The 19,128-nt window shown below is 34.4% G+C and overlaps 3 protein-coding genes across 3 annotated transcripts; 1 reads left to right on the forward strand and 2 right to left on the reverse strand.

Moving 5' to 3' along the window:
• Nucleotides 1–1,273: 1,273 nt before the first annotated feature.
• Nucleotides 1,274–8,134, forward strand: LOC119612200 (sporulation protein kinase pit1). Its single transcript, XM_037967932.1, has 8 exons — nucleotides 1,274–1,429; nucleotides 1,499–1,666; nucleotides 1,730–1,896; nucleotides 1,951–2,122; nucleotides 3,219–4,447; nucleotides 4,525–4,752; nucleotides 4,924–4,995; nucleotides 7,933–8,134. Exons 1-8 carry the CDS (start codon nucleotides 1,274–1,276, stop codon nucleotides 8,057–8,059), a joined length of 2,319 nt encoding a protein of 772 aa, XP_037823860.1. The 3' UTR covers nucleotides 8,060–8,134.
• A 1,945-nt stretch (nucleotides 8,135–10,079) lies between these two features.
• On the reverse strand, nucleotides 10,080–10,824 carry LOC119612199 (larval cuticle protein A2B). Its single transcript, XM_037967931.1, has 2 exons — nucleotides 10,762–10,824; nucleotides 10,080–10,684 (listed from the first exon to the last, which is right to left on the reverse strand). Exons 1-2 carry the CDS (start codon nucleotides 10,771–10,773, stop codon nucleotides 10,328–10,330), a joined length of 369 nt encoding a protein of 122 aa, XP_037823859.1. The 5' UTR covers nucleotides 10,774–10,824; the 3' UTR covers nucleotides 10,080–10,327.
• Nucleotides 10,825–16,807: 5,983 nt separating this feature from the next.
• On the reverse strand, nucleotides 16,808–18,296 carry LOC119612198 (cuticle protein). Its single transcript, XM_037967930.1, has 2 exons — nucleotides 18,063–18,296; nucleotides 16,808–17,980 (listed from the first exon to the last, which is right to left on the reverse strand). Exons 1-2 carry the CDS (start codon nucleotides 18,069–18,071, stop codon nucleotides 17,573–17,575), a joined length of 417 nt encoding a protein of 138 aa, XP_037823858.1. The 5' UTR covers nucleotides 18,072–18,296; the 3' UTR covers nucleotides 16,808–17,572.
• Nucleotides 18,297–19,128: the final 832 nt, after the last annotated feature.

Below are 19,128 nucleotides of genomic sequence, written 5' to 3' on the forward strand. Positions count from 1 at the left end.
TCTAGTCTATAGTCTAGTCTATAGTCTAGTCTATAGTCTAGTCTATAGTCTAGTCTATAGTCTAGTCTATAGTCTAGTCTATAGTCTAGTCTATAGTCTAGTCTATAGTCTAGTCTATAGTCTAGTCTATAGTCTAGTCTATAGTCTAGTCTATAGTCTAGTCTATAGTCTAGTCTATAGTCTAGTCTATAGTCTAGTCTATAGTCTAGTCTATAGTCTAGTCTTAGTCGAGTCTATAGTCTAGTCTATAGTCTAGTCTATAGTCTAGTCTATAGTCTAGTCTATAGTAGTCTATTAGTCTATAGTCTAGTCTATAGTCTAGTCTATAGTCTAGTCTATAGTCTAGTCTATAGTCTAGTCTATAGTCTAGTCTATAGTCTAGTCTATAGGTCTAGTCTATAGTCTAGTATAGTCAGTCTATAGTCTAGTCTATAGTCTAGTCTATAGTCTAGTCTATAGTTAGTCTATAGTCTAGTTATGTCTAGTCTATAGTCTAGTCTATAGTCTAGTCTATAGTCTAGTCTATAGTCTAGTCTAGTCTAGTCTATAGTCTAGTCTATAGTCTAGTCTATAGTCTAGTCTATAGTCTAGGTCTATAGTCTAGTCTATAGTCTAGTCTATAGTCTAGTCTAGTCTATAGTCTAGTCTATAGTCTAGTCTATAGTCTAGTCTATAGTCTAGTCTATAGTCTAGTCTATAGTAGTCTAGTCTAGTCTATAGTCTAGTCTATAGTCTAGTCTATAGTCTAGTCTATAGTCTAGTCTATAGTCTAGTCTATAGTCTAGTCTATAGTCTAGTCTATAGTCTAGTCTATAGTCTAGTCTATAGTCTAGTCTATAGTCTAGTCTATAGTCTAGTCTATAGTCTAGTCTATAGTCTAGTCTATAGTCTAGTCTATAGTCTAGTCTATAGTCTAGTCTATAGTCTAGTCTATAGTCTAGTCTATAGTCCAGTCTATAGTCTAGTCTATAGTCTAGTCTATAGTCTAGTCTATAGTCTAGTCTATAGTCCAGTCTATAGTCTAGTCTATAGTCTAGACTATAGTCTAGTCTATAGTCTAGTCTATAGCCTAGTTTATAGTCTAGTCTATAGTCTAGTGGAAAATTAGTTTTGTACTTTAAGTCCTAAAAAGGTACTATTTTGTTAAAAGTTAGTACTTTTCTAAAATGTCAATTAGGCATGGTCTGTTACAGATTATATTCAATATAATGTTTCCATGTAATTCATATCTTTGTCTTAAATCCTTTAATTTTAGCATTTAAATGACTGAACTATGAATCGTTATATAACCTTAAGTCAACTGGGAGATGGTACCTATGGCACTGTAGTGCTGGGACAACGAAAGGACACTGGAGAAAAGGTGGCCATTAAACGCATGAAACGAAAATATTATTCATGGGAGGAAGCAATGAATCTGCGAGAAGTCAAAGTAATAACAAATTTGCATTTAAAAACTCATGATTATTAAAAAAATTATTTAAATAATCTTTTATTACAGTCTCTCAAAAAACTATCCCATCCAAATATTGTGAAACTTAAAGAAGTTATAAGAGAAAATGATACATTATATTTTGTATTTGAATATATGAAAGAAAATCTGTATCAGATGATTAAAGATCGTGAGACTCACTTGCCAGAACCAACCTTAAAAAGTATATTGTTTCAGGTGAGTTTCACTTAAAATAATCGCAATTTCTTTAAGTAGTTTTCAATAATCTTTTAATTTAAGGTTTTTACTGGTTTGGCTTTTATGCATCGCCATGGATTTTTTCATCGTGATTTAAAACCTGAAAATTTACTGTGCTCCGGTCCAGAACTAATAAAGATAGCTGATTTTGGTCTGGCAAGGGAAATACGCTCAAGACCTCCCTTTACCGATTATGTGTCAACAAGATGGTTAGCGTTATTTGTGAAAAATAAAATATAATTTAATTATGTAATTTCTTAAAGGTATCGTGCCCCAGAGGTATTATTACACTCAACCACTTACGGCAGCTCTATTGATATGTGGGCCATGGGTTGTATTATGTCTGAATTATATACATTTCGCCCCTTATTTCCTGGGAGCAGCGAAGTTGATCAACTTTATAAAATATGTTCCGTTTTAGGGACACCAGATAAGGTAAATTGTTGTTAAATATTGGTTGTGATTAATGGATATATAGTTGGAATGTTGTCTGAGAAACTATGTGAAAATATATTTGGAATAATGTCTCTGAATAATTAAAGCTTCCTAAAGAGTTATTATAGGTAGGCTCTAGATAAGATTCCATTTGTAATTTGTCATAAGGAAGTAAAATCATTGATATTGCTTTGGCTAATAACAGTGAATCAAAGGGTAGATTCTTGATCTACCCTTTGATCGGATCATTATAGGATAAGATTCACAATACGACTTTCACTTCAAATTCCCTAGTCTCGTTGAAACTGTCTCACGTCAAATATATTGATCTACTAATGAGATCCAAAGAGTCATCTCGAAACCTCAGAGGTACTTTTTATGCCTCGTGTAGAGTAATTTTTACTACCATCTTTTATTCGTGTAAGATAATCTTTGGAATAAAATGTGGTCTTAACCTATGGTTTTACCTCCCTTTTATAACTATATCAAGTGCAAATCTTAGATTTAGAAAGTTCAGCGCATGTTATCATGATCGCTTCGAACCGGAATAAAAACAGGATAAGCGGCATTGAGCACGATCGGGGAAAAAGCATCAATATCAATTATCTTTCAATGCTCTCAACTGTCACAACTTAGACGACATTTTGTCGAGTTTATATGAGTTCTAGGGCAAGAGGGAATTCGGTAAAAGTAAATTACTGACAGCTGCATTGAGCACGATCGGGGAAAAAAAGCGGAACTTCAAGGTATACTATTAAAATATGTAGAATATCCCAGAAAAGATCTTGACACTCTTGTCTCTTATTAAGAATTCTTTAAGACTTCTTTTGGTCATATTTACTGATTACTGTAGGATAGGGCGCATGTCAGATCTTATGGGATATCTACGTAATAGACGCCCCATTCATTAAATTCGTAATATCACGTTTTTTTTCTAAATTGGTAAAATTTTAACGTTTTTTAAACTTTTGATCCATTTATAAAGGTAATTTTGAATGATTCCGTTGGAACTGAAATATCAATACTATCACTATCAATTTACTTAAAATTAAGAAGAATAATTAATATAACTTCATTTAACAAAATTTATTTTTAGAATGATTGGCCAGAAGGTTACAGATTAGCCGCAGCCATACATTTTCGATATCCAGACTGCGTTCGAGTACCTTTAAATTCGATAGTAACACGATGCAGTCAATCTGGTTTAGATCTATTAGAAGATTTGTTGCTCTATGATCCAGATAAAAGGCCAACGGCACAACAGAGTCTTAAATATCCATATTTTAATGCTATGAAACGTATATCACCAGCAGCAGCTACAAAGGCCAATGTCAAGTTAACCGCCAAATATGGCAACAACTCGAATTTGACACACAATTTGTCAAGCAATGTGCTTCCGGTGCAAGAGAAACTACAAACTCTTACCGAAATAATACAACGTAGTAATATGAATAATAATAAAAATAACAACAATAATAATACCAATAATAACAACATTAACAATACCGATATCTCAGCGGCCAATTTAAGTAGTTCAAAAAATGGTCATATTATAGTACAACAAGCCAAAAATGTCAGCCAAATACCGAAAATAAGTTTTCTAACAATGAACTCAAATGATTTGATAAATCCACCGCAACAAAAATTTCAGCAAAAATCCCTAAACGAATCGGGATCAGTGAAAAGTGAAACAATACGTTATAACACAATATTGGCGCCCTCGAGTAATATTTATCTAAGTACCGGAAATCTAAATCAGAGTACTGAAAATTTGTCACGCAATGAATCGATTAATGATATATTTCTGAATCGTAATATATCGCAACTGTTTGGCTTAAGTCAAACTCCCGCCTCAAACGTACAGCCGCAACATCCAAATGTGTCATTTCACAGTAACAATATAATGGGTAATCGGGGCAACAATGCTATCTATGTCAATGGTTCACGCAACTATGCTCTTTACGAAACTGCAGCCAAAAATGCAAAAAATTCGGCCAAAATTGGTGGTTACTATGTCTATACAAGACCATCACAAGATTACGGTATAAATGAATCTAGCAAAGTGTATAATATGTTTTCGAAGGTGGGCATGAAACAAAATAATCCTCCTGCAGAGCTGATCGTACGCAACTCGTATGAACCCACTTTGATGGGAAGTAAGGTGTTTGCCAGTAATGATCGTTTATCAGCACGATCACAGATCGGTCGTTATGACGCCAATCGAAAGGAAAGAGAAAATGATATGTTTTTGGCCGCAGATGAGTCTAACTATGAGAACAATTCCAAACACAATGAGAATGGAGACGAATTGGATACAATATTGGGGTAAGTAGGGAACCTTTAAAAGTAATCTTTTAAAAGATTAAAAACTATTATGTTCACATATTTAATCCATTTTGTAGTACGAAACTAAAAAGCTCGGCGAAGAAGCAAAGAAATTCTAAATCAAATATTCTCTTAGAAGACCTTTTTGGTCATCTATCAATGGACTCAGATGTAAGTGATAACAAGTTTCCAGATCAACTTGTTACGGATCGTACATCTAATATCCCGATAAAAAAGCATTCAAATCCTTTGAGTAGTATCGAAGCTAATAACGGCAGTAGAACAGATTCTTTTACAACAAATGCGTAAGTCTAGTGTTATCTGAAATTTAGTTTGGTTCTTGTTTAATATTTGCTTTATAATAATGTATTCTTAAAACGTCATTCATTGTTATCATTATTGCTTTCTTTTCTTTGATTTAATTATATCATTATTACACCTCATTGATCATTTTATGTGTTTGTGTGATGAAATAGAGACCTTTCACCCAAAGATCACAACAATTTATATTCGAATGATGAAGACGATTGCCAATTTTGGCCCATAAGGTAAAAACTATATAACAAGAAATTCGTTTTTATTTAAACCTTATTTGCTAGAGGATTTAGAAGTTTTGTAGATACACATTTATGACCATAATTTATCATGTAGTACATAGTAATTTTGTAGATTGATTAACAATTAACTTATGTTCAATTAGTTTTAATTTGATTTTTTAATATATTTTATTTCTGCCTCTAATTTTTCCATCTAATTTTCTCTTGTTTCTGCCCATTATTTTCTAGGCCTTACAATAATTACTTATTGTATGTCTTATCTTAATGTCAAAAGAATTATTTTGCTCTCAGTGCAGAATCATATTTTGCTATTAGTCCTTTAATCTCTGTTGACGTTCCCATTTCTACTATGAATTTTGGATTGGACCTAAAAAAGTTAGAAAAAGTTAATTCATTTTACATAGGCAAATCAGAGGTGTACATTGGGTAAAGCATTGGTCCTACAACACTTCTTTGAGGGACACCAGCTTTGATCGCAAACTTTTGGGAAAACTACAGATCGCATTTAATAATACTATGAGCAGAAAAGTTGCCAAATTTAGTAATTTTCTAATAATAGAAGGTGTAATCAAATCAAAACCAGGGGATTTAAGATTTTAATTTTACAATTTTCGGAACATCTTCTAGACTAATATTGATAATTTCAAAGTCTGTTTCTGTGTGAAAAGGTAAATCCTTAATAGAAAGATATTTGAGAGGGATTCGGTTGAAATATATTACTTATATGTTTAGCAAATTCTATGGATTTATTCCTAGGTCTCCATGCCCATACTTAGTTTCGATTTCTGCGATCTTGCATCATTGTATGCACTTTTTGCATTTTTCATGACATCCAACTAGACCAGACGTCGGCACGATCGCATACGAACCTCTAAACAAGAGCATAAAAAAAATATTTTATTTAGTTGCTTGGCAGCATTCAACAAAGCAGGTTGATGTCGCTTTGTTAAAGAAATTGCAAACACAACTTGAAAAAACAAGAACAACTTGCAAAAGCAAGAGCATAATTTACAAAAACAACGTACACCCTAAATAATTTTCTAGAATGCATAACAATTCTAATGTACAATCACTGAGTGCGAACAGTCAAGTAAAGTCAAAGGGACTCCATTTTGATAGCACCACTCCACTGCATGTCTGTCTGGCACCCAGTGTTCAGAAATATCAACCCCTATATATACCTATTTCGGGCTATAAGGTGTCTTGTATGTTTCTCAGTAAAAGAAGGCCACAATAACTACATGTGCCTAAGTTATTCCATCTATTTTCAGCCCTTTGAAATGAGGATACTGATTTTGGTAAAACCTAACGGTGTTGCTACTAAAATGGCATTTAAGATATCCAAAGCAGATCCCGTTCTGTCTAGCTCATCTGTGCCTTTTCATAATAGTTACTATGGGCAGGGACCGACACAAGCGTAATGTTAGACAGGCGACCTAGCCTTTACAAATCCTTCTTGTATTGTCTGACTAATAGGGAAGTGGTAGTGTAAGAGTTTAGTTAAATAATGCTAAGCGGCTGTCGACAATAATTCAATGTTGCCACGAATATTGAAATTATATTGTACCCTACAGGCTGATATCGAAAATTTTAGCCTGAAAAACACACAATTGTTTTAAAGACGGTGAGATATACTTATATTGGGGGCAGTAGGCATGTCTATATGTTTTTGATCTCCAACTTCCGGATAAGTTCTATGATAATTTATAGTCTAAAATAATTCCTTTACATTTCGCATTGTTTGATAAGGAATTTATTAGTCCTTTAAGCAGGGCAAGTTGAAGCTTGGAACAATGGTATTTATTGTGAATAGTACAAGTTCTGTTTTACTTGGATTTACTCTTTGAGTACTGTTATTGAGTAGCACCAGTGTGTTTCAAATAATATCACTAATCACGTCGGGGAACATTCCTGGTACCAGTACCACATCGTCCACGTATCCCTCTATTAATCTGTTCAATAAGAATCGAGTTAATAGCAGTGAGCCAAAGTAGTGGATAGATTGCACCCTTCTGTGGTGCGTTTGGTTCCACTTGCTTGGATTTACCGCTGTTACCAAGACTTTTCGTAATTATTCCAGATTTCAACATTTTGAATATCTAGTATGGCCTTCGGTAAGTTAGTGTTCTAGTCCGTTACACTGGAAACAGTGCAAAACAGGATCGATAATGGGCTAGGTGTATTTCTTTTGTCCTTTGTGGTAGGCATGTTGACTGGTTGGTTGCAGCAATGAGACGTCTAGTCGTTGGCTGAAATGTGAGTCGATCAGTCTTTCCAACGTTTTGAGTGGCATTCTCATGACTTCTTTTGCTAGATTTGGGAATAAAAACAACCTTAACCTTTCTCCAATTGACCGAAACATTACTGAGAGATAAAGCAATCCACACAAGCGTTTATTAACAGATGTCTTCGGAGAATGTTGCGAGTTTTTTGATAGATTATATTTGTAGTACTTAGTTTGCATCCTTAGCCTGTGGTTCATTATAGATACATTACAATTATATTTTAAAAGTAGATGTAATTTAAATTACATGTAAATCATAGCGACCCAAGACTGCGATCAATGTCCTCAAAATCCTGTTATCGCTTAAATTCAAGCCGATCTATGTTGCAGATCCCACAGAAGTTATTTGAAATATTATTGAATATGTTTTATTAAAAAGTAGAAGCTAATTCAATTCTTATATCTAACTGATAAATTACAATTACACACAATTAGTTTCACCTAAGGATTACACAACATTTCTGACACGCACTGCATTTCATAATTCATTGACATCACTTTATTTTATTAATTTTCAGTGTTTTATTAAACAATTATAAATTAATACATTAAAATTCAAGATGTAAACCTTTTTATTTTGGCTGGTTTAGTTTCGTATTATTTTTAGTAAAACAATTTTCTTAAATTTGAAAATTTCTTTTTAGAGCCAAATTTCAGGGAAACCAAAACACGCAATTCCCTTGGGATGAAACGAATAAAACAGAGGATGAAAAACTAACAGCCTGGATGGTATCCGACAATGGTAAATTAAAATATGCAAACAACATTTAGAGAATGTAGGAAAAATCATCACAAAATCGGTCAACTAAACTAATTCTGCTCAAAACTCACAAAACTAAGAAACAATTAAAAAGTTTTTAAAAATAACATTTTGCAAATAGTCGACACTTGTACATATGAAAAGAAACTAAAATTACTAGTTAAACCGTAGATCTAGTAGTTACTGCAACAAGTAGTTACGAGTAATTAACTTTAAAACGCGTTAAATACGACACAAACAAAATTTTGTTTATTATTTCAATCTCATTTAGGCTTAGGATCCCTTTTAGAAAATTATACAACCAAGGGAATGCACAGTTGTCATAACCAACAACTACAACGGCCGCCATATCATCAAAAATATAACAGCAATTCGTTAAGGACTTCTTCATCCTTGTACCTGAATAATTAAAAATAGTAAATAGTAATTTTTAAACTATAAAATTTAAAAATTATAACTGAATTTGGAATAATATTTTAAAACCTGGGATGATTGATATAAAAAAATAATGTGTTGTGTAAACATTTTTAATTTATTTACTTTAATTAAGTTTAACTAAAATGTTTATCAGATTATCACAAACTATCATCAAGACAATCATGTCTAAACTCCTTCAATATTTTTAAATAACTTCTAAAAAACAACAGGTAATCCCTAATAAATTTAAAAGTTATGACTTCTATTTCGCTTCTCATTTTGACTCCTCGAACACGTTGTAAGAGCTTATCATCCTCTACATAGATATGAACTATGTTGGTATTAAGCATCACATACCTTGCAGCATATGCCCTCTTCATTAAAAATGGCTACTTCGATTAGTCTGACCGACTAAGTAGTGATAGTATTCTATATGAAAGGCGTCCACTAAGTAAATATCTTTCATTACCAAACTCTTTTGGATCTGTTCCCAAAGGTTAGAAGCGTATGCGTCTGACTAAAGCAGAGGAATAACTCGCAAAACTAACACTTTTTTGTGGAAAAGGGAATTCGATACAATGAATAGACAAAATTCGAAAAACTTCAGGTGGGTTTCGGAGCCCTATGACTCTGATAAGAAAGAATTAGAAGCAGGAAATAGACAAATTAAAAAAGTCTGGTAGGCTAAAAGCGCCCTCTTTGTATATTAAAAGTTAAAGGGTCGGTGCGTCAAAGAACGAATTGGTACTTTTTTATACCAAGAATTAAGACCTCGGTTAAATGGTACAAGTTTTCAATTAAAGTTCCTTAGCGTAATTTTGAACTCCAAGATCTAGCGGTAACATAATTTTGAAAGTCAAATAAGTAAGCTGTTCTAAGTCTTCTATTTTTGCAAGAAAATTTTCAGAAAGAGAATAATTAATAAACCTAACATTATTTACTATATACTCAAGTTGGATCGCCCAATTTAGCAAATTAGTATCACAATGGGCCGAATCAAGCATTCAGTACTATTGTACTTTTTGTCATCGAAAAATACCGTAGTACTCCTAGCACCGATTATTCGATAGAATATTCTATACTAGTCAAATCCATAGACTAGTCAACCAACAATTCCACGGACAAGTAAAGAAAGTAATCAATAGACTAGTCCACAGTTTAGTCAATGTTCTTGTCCACATACTAGTCCATAAACTAGACAAAAGACTAGTTCAAAGACTACTCTAAAGACTTTGAAATATCTTAATGTTTTAATATTAAAAAGTACTATTTTTGGAACAATTGAGTACCTTTTCAAAATTTAAATTTTCCATAGCCTTCGAGTGTTGAGATCATGTAACCAAACTTAACCGGGTTTGTATATCATTTGGAAAACTGGTGATCATATAATATGTATTTCTTTGAATATCTCACATCTAATGAAATTTTGAAAATGGAGCTTATGATATCTTGATAGTTAGTGAGAATGTGATGAATAAAGAGTAAAAAAAATAAACTCTTAATTTTAAGTGAATTAAGTGTTTCTGTGATAAAAACAAAACTAAATAAACAAAAACTAAGTTAAAAAGAAAAATTTAAAATTAAAAGGAAAATAAAAATTGAAAACTAAATTTATTGTATGTATGATTGTAGTAAAATTACTATGTATTTATTTATTGTATTGTAATGTAATGTAAGAGTATTTTAAAGAGATAGAAAGTAAGAGAGCAAGAGATAAAATAAAAACAAAACAAATTGTAAATAAAATATTATTGTTAATGTTCGAAAATTACAAATCTGTTATTTTTGTCTTGTGATGATGTTTGTTTGTTGTTGTTGTTTTGCTTTAATTTTTTTTCCTAGAAATTTTTTTGAATTTCTTTTTAACGGCGATGTGTAGGTGCAGGCCATTCTTCGACTACTGGTGCTACAACAGCATGTCCTGTCAACAAAGTGGGTGACTCACGACGCACCTGTGCTGAGAAACCCAATAGGGGATCAGAGCTATAATCAACAATACGACGATGACCATCGGGTTCCACAAGAGAATAACGTCCTGTTACGTATTCACCACGACGATGTTCAAATTGATCTTTTATATCTCCGGTATGGCTGTCATGTACAGCATATTGAAATTCATAATGTGGTGGACTGGACTCCTCCACTTCGATTGTTGCGGGATGTCCAATGATACTGGCATTGGCCAAAACACACACTACAGCCAAGACAAATGAGAAGCACTGTAACGAATAGTATTCCAAAGTTAACTATAATTCCCAGCGTAATGATGATGCGTACAAATAATCCAAATACTTACAATAAGTTTCATAATTGAAATGTTTCGGAGTTGGTAAGGTATGATAACTATTTGAATAGAAGATGTCTAATGGTAAACATTTGTCAAGCAAGTTCTTTTTATACCCCCATTAACATCATCATCATCTGCTGCTGCCGCCCAAACTCTTGTTGATGACGATCAAATGTTATACTTTTGATTGTCTTGCAATGAGATCTCAAATGTTTGGCTACAAGTCTAGTGAATAATGTGTATAGTGATACCCCTAACATGTGTAAGACTACAGACGTATGATTTTCATATTTGTTGCAACAAATATACCAAAAACATAAAAATGAAGAAATTATGCAATATTTGTGTGTTGCAAATACATACAATCAACAACCATTTTAACTGACTTCAAAGAGGAAATGATATCCAATATCAAATATTCGATCGTACATACATACACACTTATTTGCATCTTCACATTGCAAAAATCGGTGAGTCAGTTAGCTTGTCACTCAGCATTCCATACATCAGTCAGTCATTCAGTCACTTTATCTGTGACACAGTCAGGTTTTTTATGTATTCAGACTACAAATTGTTGAAAAACGTTAAATAGATTTAACCATAATTTGTTTGTATGTGTGTTTGTGTTTTATAGTCGGCCCTTCAAACTTCACACTCATACATTTCCAACAATTACCGCTATTTACAAACATTTACCTCAGTAGTCTAGTGACTCAATTTAGTTCGCCGAAAAGATCTCAAATTTCCCCATTTGAGTTTTTATTTCCAGTTCCGTTGATGTTTATATGTATTTGTTCACTGGATAAAATTAAAGAAATTTTCAAAAATATTTTTATAGGAATTCAACTTAAACGATCCGTATTAATAACGAGAACCATTGTTGGCGCCATACTTATTCTAATCTAATTCCAATATTGCTGTGACTTCTGTCCAGAAGATAGTGTTGTGATTAGGAAGACGGTAGTATATTTCTACATATATCTGGATCTTAAATATAGAACACCACAGCCGCTTTATCTCACAATTTAGAACCATCCGTGTAGCAATGGATTCCTATGGGTATTTGATCTAATAGTCCGCTAGACCATGACATTCTATCTGGAATCAATTCTTCAAAGTTTCCGATATATTCCCGATTGTGTATAGCCTTCCGTGTCCAATATGGGGCCTCATATCTTATATATGTTTCAATGGGTAGAATATCTAGTACCGTTTCCAGAGCTATATCCAGCTTACTGCCGTTGTCATCGATCGTAGATTCCGGTAAAGTAAACAGAGAGAAGGTATATGCTTCCACGCCCTTGCTTCAACACCGCTGCATCTGATGTTGACAACCCTGCTGAGAGGAGAAAGCATAAGTTATTGTGCGAGACCATGTATCAGCATAGAAAAATTGGAAATTTACTTATGTAATTTAATCCAGCAACCTTGTTTCGAATCGTTCAAGGTTTCTGGATCAATGTATCATACCCATGTTTTGTTTAGCTAAGTATTAAGCGTGGTCTTCCAGCGAGTTGGTGCTCACCTCTTCGCTCTTTGCATTTGACTCCTACAGGTAGCCTGAAGTGGCTATTAATACAGTGTATACTATTGTTGGTAATGTGCTGCCCTTATCAGGCCCATGGTAGCAGTCTTTTTAATTGACACCTTATAGTCTAGTATATAGTCTAGTCTATAGTCTAGTCTATAGTCTAGTCTATAGTTTAGTCTATAGTCTAGTCTATAGTCTAGTTTATAGTCTAGTCTATAGTCTAGTCTATAGTCTAGTCTATAGTCTAGTCTATAGTCTAGTCTATAATCTAGTCTAGTCTAGTCTATAGTCTAGTCTATAGTCTAGTCTATAGTCTAGTCTATAGTCTAGTCTATAGTCTAGTCTATAGTCTAGTCTAGTCTAGTCTATAGTCTAGTCTATAGTCTAGTCTATAGTCTAGTCTATAGTCTAGTTTATAGTCTAGTCTATAGTCTAGTCTATAGTCTTTTTTTTTTTTTTTTTTTTTTTTTATAGTGGAGGTGGAAACCTTCTATAGGTCCCATTGGGTATGTCGGATTCCTACCGACTAAAACCACCTCCATCGTCAACACCACACTCCGCGGAACTGCCAGTAGGTATTACTTCGCGGGGCGGCCAGCTTGTTTCGCTGATCTACTTATTTCTACTGGCGTTGTGACAGTACCGCTCTTACTTGCTTCCGAAGCTGTTCTTCTTTTCTTAGGGATTCGTTTACATAAGTAATAAAGGAATTTATACGGTCCCAATGCAGCTCAGATGTCAGCATGATATCCACAGTGTTATCTGGAGTTAATCTGTGCCCTAGCTGGGTTTCTAACCTAGTACGTTCTACTTCAAATCTGTGGCATACAAATATGACATGTTCGGTGTTTTCATCAACACCTGGGCATACTGGACACACCGGTGAGTCATCGTGACCAAAACGGTGCAGGTAGCTTCTATAGCCTCCATGTCCACTTAAAAACTGAGTTAAATTGTAGTTAACTTCTCCATGCCTGCGGTTTACCCATTTCTCTATTTTTGGAATCAATTTGTAAGTCCAGCGTCCTGCAGAACAGTTCTCCCACCGTCTTTGCCATTTTTCCATTGAGGATCTTCTTTCGTCATTTCGAATGTTTCTGTGCTGCGCCTCTGTATTTTGTCTTTTAGTTTCGTATATTTTTGAAAATTCATGTGCGGTAATGTCTAAGGGGACTATGCCCGCGATAACACAGGATGCCTCGAGAGATATAGTGCGGTATCCGCTGCAAATACGTAGGTATCCTCTGCGGAAGATAGACATCATGTCCTTTCTGGAAGTACATCTCGGGAAGCCCTCCCAGATGGGTGAACCATAAAGCAGTATAGAGTTTGCCACTCTCGAGAGAAGAATTCTTCGACTTTGCCTCGGACCTCCTATGTTTGGCATCAATCTCGCCAGTGCATTCACGACGTTGGTAGCCTTAAGGCATGAATATTCGATATGCCTTTTAAAGTTTAGACGATTATCGATTATCACGCCCAGGTATTTTATTGCTTCCGTGGACACGATTTCACTTCTTCCAACTTGGACCGTTAACACTTCTTTCGCTCTCCTACTGCTTACTAGCACAGCTTCTGTTTTGTGTTCTGCTAGTTTCAGGTTTGATTTTTCCAGCCAAATCTTAATGGATCTAATTGCTTCGTTTGCATAAAGCTGCACTTCTTCCAGATTTCGAGCTTGGACTACTATTGCGACATCGTCTGCAAAGCCTACAATTTTTACCTCTTCCGGAACACTGAGCCTGAAAAGGTCATCGTACATGATGTTCCATAGTAGTGGGCCTAGGACCGATCCTTGCGGAACGCCAGCAGAAATGTTTTGGGACTCAATACCATTGTCTGTCTCGTACCACAGGGTTCTGTCTGAAAAGTAGTCTTTAACTATTTTTATGAGATACTCCGGAATATTTAGTTTGCGCAGTGCGGTTATTATATTACACCATTCAGCCGAGTTAAAGGCATTCTTAATGTCCAATGTTATTATCGCGCAGTATTTTCTTGCACTTCTTTTGCCTCTGATGGCCTTTTCTGCAATGTTGACAACAAAATTTATTGCGTCCACTGTGGACCTCTCTTTTCGGAAGCCGTATTGCATCTTTGATAAGCCGATTGATTCCTCTACAGCGTTCAGTATTCTGGTATATATCAACCTCTCCAAGCACTTGCCTAATGTATCCAGAAGGCAAATCGGTCTATAAGACTGAGGTTCGCCTAAAGTTTTCCTGGGTTTGGGTATCAGGATGAGCTTTTGCTTCTTCCATCGCGATGGAAACACACCATCTCTCAGGCATTTATCAAATAATGAGACAAACAGCTGTGGCGTGGTTTTCAATGCAATCTTCAGTGCTTTGTTTGGAATATTATCCAGTCCTGGTGCTTTTTTGTCACCGACTTTGCAGCACAATTTTAGGATCTCGTCCTCAGTTACTGGCAATGGTTCTGACATATTACTGCATGGTAACATGTCTACAAATGGTTCTCCCTGCGGAAAAGCGTAGCGACTATTTTTTTTTATTAATGTGGGGCACGTTACTTGGGCTGATTTTTTCCCCTTCAATCGGGACATAACTATGCGATATGCATTGCCCCAGGGATTGGAGTCTATAGTCTAGTCTAGTCTAGTCTAGTCTATAGTCTAGTCTATAGTCTAGTCTATAGTCTAGTCTATAGTCTAGTCTATAGTCTAGTCTAGTCTAGTCTATAGTCTAGTCTATAGTCTAGTCTATAGTCTAGTCTATAGTCTAGTCTATAGTCTAGTCTATAGTCTAGTCTATAGTCTAGTCTATAGTCTAGTCTATAGTCTAGTCTATAGTCTAGTCTATAGTCTAGTCTATAGTCTAGTCTATAGTCTAGTCTATAGTCTAGTCTATAGTCTAGTCTATAGTCTAGTCTATAGTCTAGTCTATAGTCTAGTCTATAGTCTAGTCTATAGTCTAGTCTATAGTCTAGTCTATAGTCTAGTCTATAGTCTAGTCTATAGTCTAGTCTATAGTCTAGTCTATAGTCTAGTCTATAGTCTAGTCTATAGTCTAGTCTATAGTCTAGTCTATAGTCTAGTCTATAGTCTAGTCTATAGTCTAGTCTATAGTCTAGTCTATAGTCTAGTCTATAGTCTAGTCTATAGTCTAGTCTATAGTCTAGTCTATAGTCTAGTCTATAGTAGTCTATAGTCTAGTCTATAGTCTAGTCTATAGTCTAGTCTATAGTCTAGTCTATAGTCTAGTCTATAGTCTAGTCTATAGTCTAGTCTATTGTCTAGTCTATAGTCTAGTCTATAGTCTAGTCTATAGTCTAGTCTATAGTCTAGTCTATAGTCTAGTCTATAGTCTAGTCTATAGTCTAGTCTATAGTCTAGTCTATAGTCTAGTCTATAGTCTAGTCTATAGTCTAGTCTATAGTCTAGTCTATAGTCTAGTCTATAGTCTAGTCTATAGTCTAGTCTATAGTCTAGTCTATAGTCTATTCTATAGTCTAGTCTATAGTCTAGTCTATAGTCTAGTCTATAGTCTAGTCTATAGTCTAGTCTATAGTCTAGTCTATAGTCTAGTCTATAGTCTAGTCTATAGTCTAGTCTATAGTCTAGTCTATAGTCTAGTCTATAGTCTAGTCTATAGTCTAGTCTATAGTCTAGTCTATAGTCTAGTCTATAGTCTAGTCTATAGTCTAGTCTATAGTCTAGTCTATAGTCTAGTCTATAGTCTAGTCTATAGTCTAGTCTATAGTCTAGTCTATAGTCTAGTCTATAGTCTAGTCTATAGTCTAGTCTATAGTCTAGTCTATAGTCTAGTCTAGTCTATAGTCTGGTCTATAGTCTAGACTATATCCTGTCTATAGTCTAGTCTATTGTCTAGTCTATTGTCTAGTCTATAGTCTAGTCTATAGTCTAGTCTATAGTCTAGTCTATAGTCTAGTCTATAGTATAGTCTATAGTCTAGTCTATAGTCTAGTCTAGTCTATAGTCTAGTTTAGTCTATAGTCTAATCTATAGTCTAGTCTATAGTCTAGTCTATAGTCTAGTCTGTAGTCTAGTCTATAGTCTAGTCTATAGTCTAGTCTATAGTCTAGTTTATAGTCTAGTCTATAGTCTAGTCTATGGTCTGGTCTATAGTCTAGTCTTTAGTCTAGTCTTTAGTCTAGTCTATAGTCTAGTCTATAGTCTAGTGTATAGTCTAGTCTATAGTCTAGTCTATAGTCTAGTCTATAGTCTAGTCTATAGTCTAGTCTATAGTCTAGTCTATAGTCTAGTCTATAGTCTAGTCTATAGTCTAGTCTATAGTCTAGTCTATAGTCTAGTCTATAGTCTGGTCTATAGTCTAGTCTATAGTCTAGTCTATAGTCTATTCTATAGTTTACTCAAAAATCTAGTCTATAGTAATTGCACATTCCCATGCATTATAAATATATTTTAAGCCTAATTATATGCTTCTAATAATTTGTAAAAATCAAAATTTTTATTTTGAGTGACCGTTAAATTTTTAAAAAAGTAAAATAGTGAAAAATTAAGAAAAATAACAGCTTTTTAAGTTGCATTTTAAATTTTGTTTATTCATTTGTAAAATGCTCTTTTGCAATTCATATGGCATGTGTGTGAATTTGTACATTGCACATATACACACCTCGGATCTTTATGTTTGAGTGTTTGTGTATGGATTTACATATGTACAAATAAATGTATGTATAATAAAGTATGTAGTAAATTAGATTAATATTTAACACAAAATGAAATATTTACAGTATGATTGAAATATAATAAAAAACCACATCAATATGAATGCCAATGTAATTAGACACACCTTTTCTCGAGAACCTGCCATTTCCAGTTGGTTGGTTTTTTGGTAAGACATGGTAAGGAAATGTTGTTTTAGGAAATACCCTTTAAGATAGAGATCATCATGTGTGTAAGGAATTAGGATATAGGATAAGTGGTATACAAAGAAAATGTCTTCTTCTGCTGGATGTGTTTTAAGGTTGAAATGGATTCGGGTGTCCTTAATAATTGGCATTCATTCGCTTTAGTAGTAAAATGGCTAAATGAGAATATAAACCTAAAGTGGGCATAGTAACTTAAGAGTACAATCTCAGATTTGAATATTGTTAAATTGTTTGTTTTCGTTTTTAAAATTTAAATTAATTTAATTAAGAAACAAAAAATTATATTGGTAAGCAAGCAGTTCTTATTGTATAAATGTGATATTTACGTGGACATGCAATGGTTTCTTGGTTGATTCAATGTACGATACGATAGCATGAATGTTTTAAAAGTCGTCATATATAGTCAGCTGAGGGTGTTTAGTGGTAACCCAATGGTAGGGCCAATTTGGGGGCAGCCAATAGTTTTGGTGGTCCCACTAATACCTTGGCAATGGGAGCAATAGCTTTCACTTTGTGGCCCAAGGGATCACGACGCACAACAGCATTGAAACCATTATGGGCATCCGAGGTATAGTCCACGGTACGCAAGTAACCATCAGCATCGATTAAAGTATATTGGCCATGTACGACGTCTCCCTTACGAGATTCAGTTTGGCTTTTGACATCGCCGGTATGATCGTCACGTACCGAATAGGAGAAATCATAGTGGGCAGGAGCTTCTACTTCTACAGTCTTTATCAAGGGTTTGATTAAGGCTGGCTGATGGAGCAAAGGATATTCAATTGCAAGGACAGCACTTACACCAACAAGTAAAAGACCGAATAACTGCAATACAAAAAAATAATATTGTAATTATATTAACATTTTCCAATTAATCCTGACTCCATTAAGCCTTGTTCTCACTTACTTTGAACATGTTTAATATATTTTGTGTTTTTGTACTTTTGAGAAATAAAAATGACTCTGTAGTATTTGCTGGTGGTTTACTTTTTGTTTGGCAATGCAAAGAATTTCTTGCTTGTTGGTTTGTTTGTTGTATCACTTGAAACTCCTGAGGTGAACTACGATTCTTGTCAATTAGATGCAGACATTTATATATGAAAATGGTTTGTACGTATCATTTAGATCTGGTGGTATTGGATTCGTACGGTGTGGCCGTCCGGTCAATTTCAATAGACCTCCATAGTGCGTAAGCGGAATAATTGTGTTGGTATGCGTGTGGTTTGTTTTTTTGAGAGTACTCTACACTTGTATTTCTGGTCAATGATGTGAATGTATTACAAGTGGTATGTTGCACTATATTGGAAAAAAGGAAGTGATGCAGTTACTCTGTTTGAATGGAACCTTTGTTTCGATTCCTAAACATTCTTAGGAAACTTACGAAACCTTGTGATGGGAGTAGATTATCAATATTTGGTTGGTTAGGTTATGTGGTATGCTCTCAATTTTGAGAGAATATTCGGAGGTAATTTAGATCATTGTGATAATATTTAAACGATTTCTTCCTAATTTTGGTCCTCAAGAGAACTAACCGGTGTATTCGTTATCCTTGTGTCATTTTAGAACATTAAGTATGTACCAAAGATATTGGTTGTCATTCTCTCCAAAAACTTCTGCATGCATCTGTAAATAGTTGAAATGATCACACATACTTATGTACTTTCAATCGTAGAGTTCTATGTAGGCATTTCTATAAGAAGGCTCAACGAATTTTTATCGAGATGCAAGGGAATTGAAGTTTTCCGTAAGGACAGGTCCATTTTGAATATTCCGCAAGTAATAGTAGTGGACCACCTGATGTTAGATATTTCTATCACCTATTAGTCAATCCTATACCGGCAAGGGGAATATCACAATCACATACATTCGTTAGAAATGTTATATTTCTGAATGCCCTCATTTCCCGCTCTTTCGCAAGCTCAACAGTGCCCAACTCTGTGACAGTAAGGGTATGCTCTTTTTCGTCACCCATG

This window comes from Lucilia sericata, unplaced genomic scaffold, assembly GCF_015586225.1.
Source record: "Lucilia sericata isolate MDLA Ls3-8-SP2 unplaced genomic scaffold, ASM1558622v1 Contig001622F_arrow, whole genome shotgun sequence".
NCBI lineage: Eukaryota > Metazoa > Arthropoda > Insecta > Diptera > Calliphoridae > Lucilia > Lucilia sericata.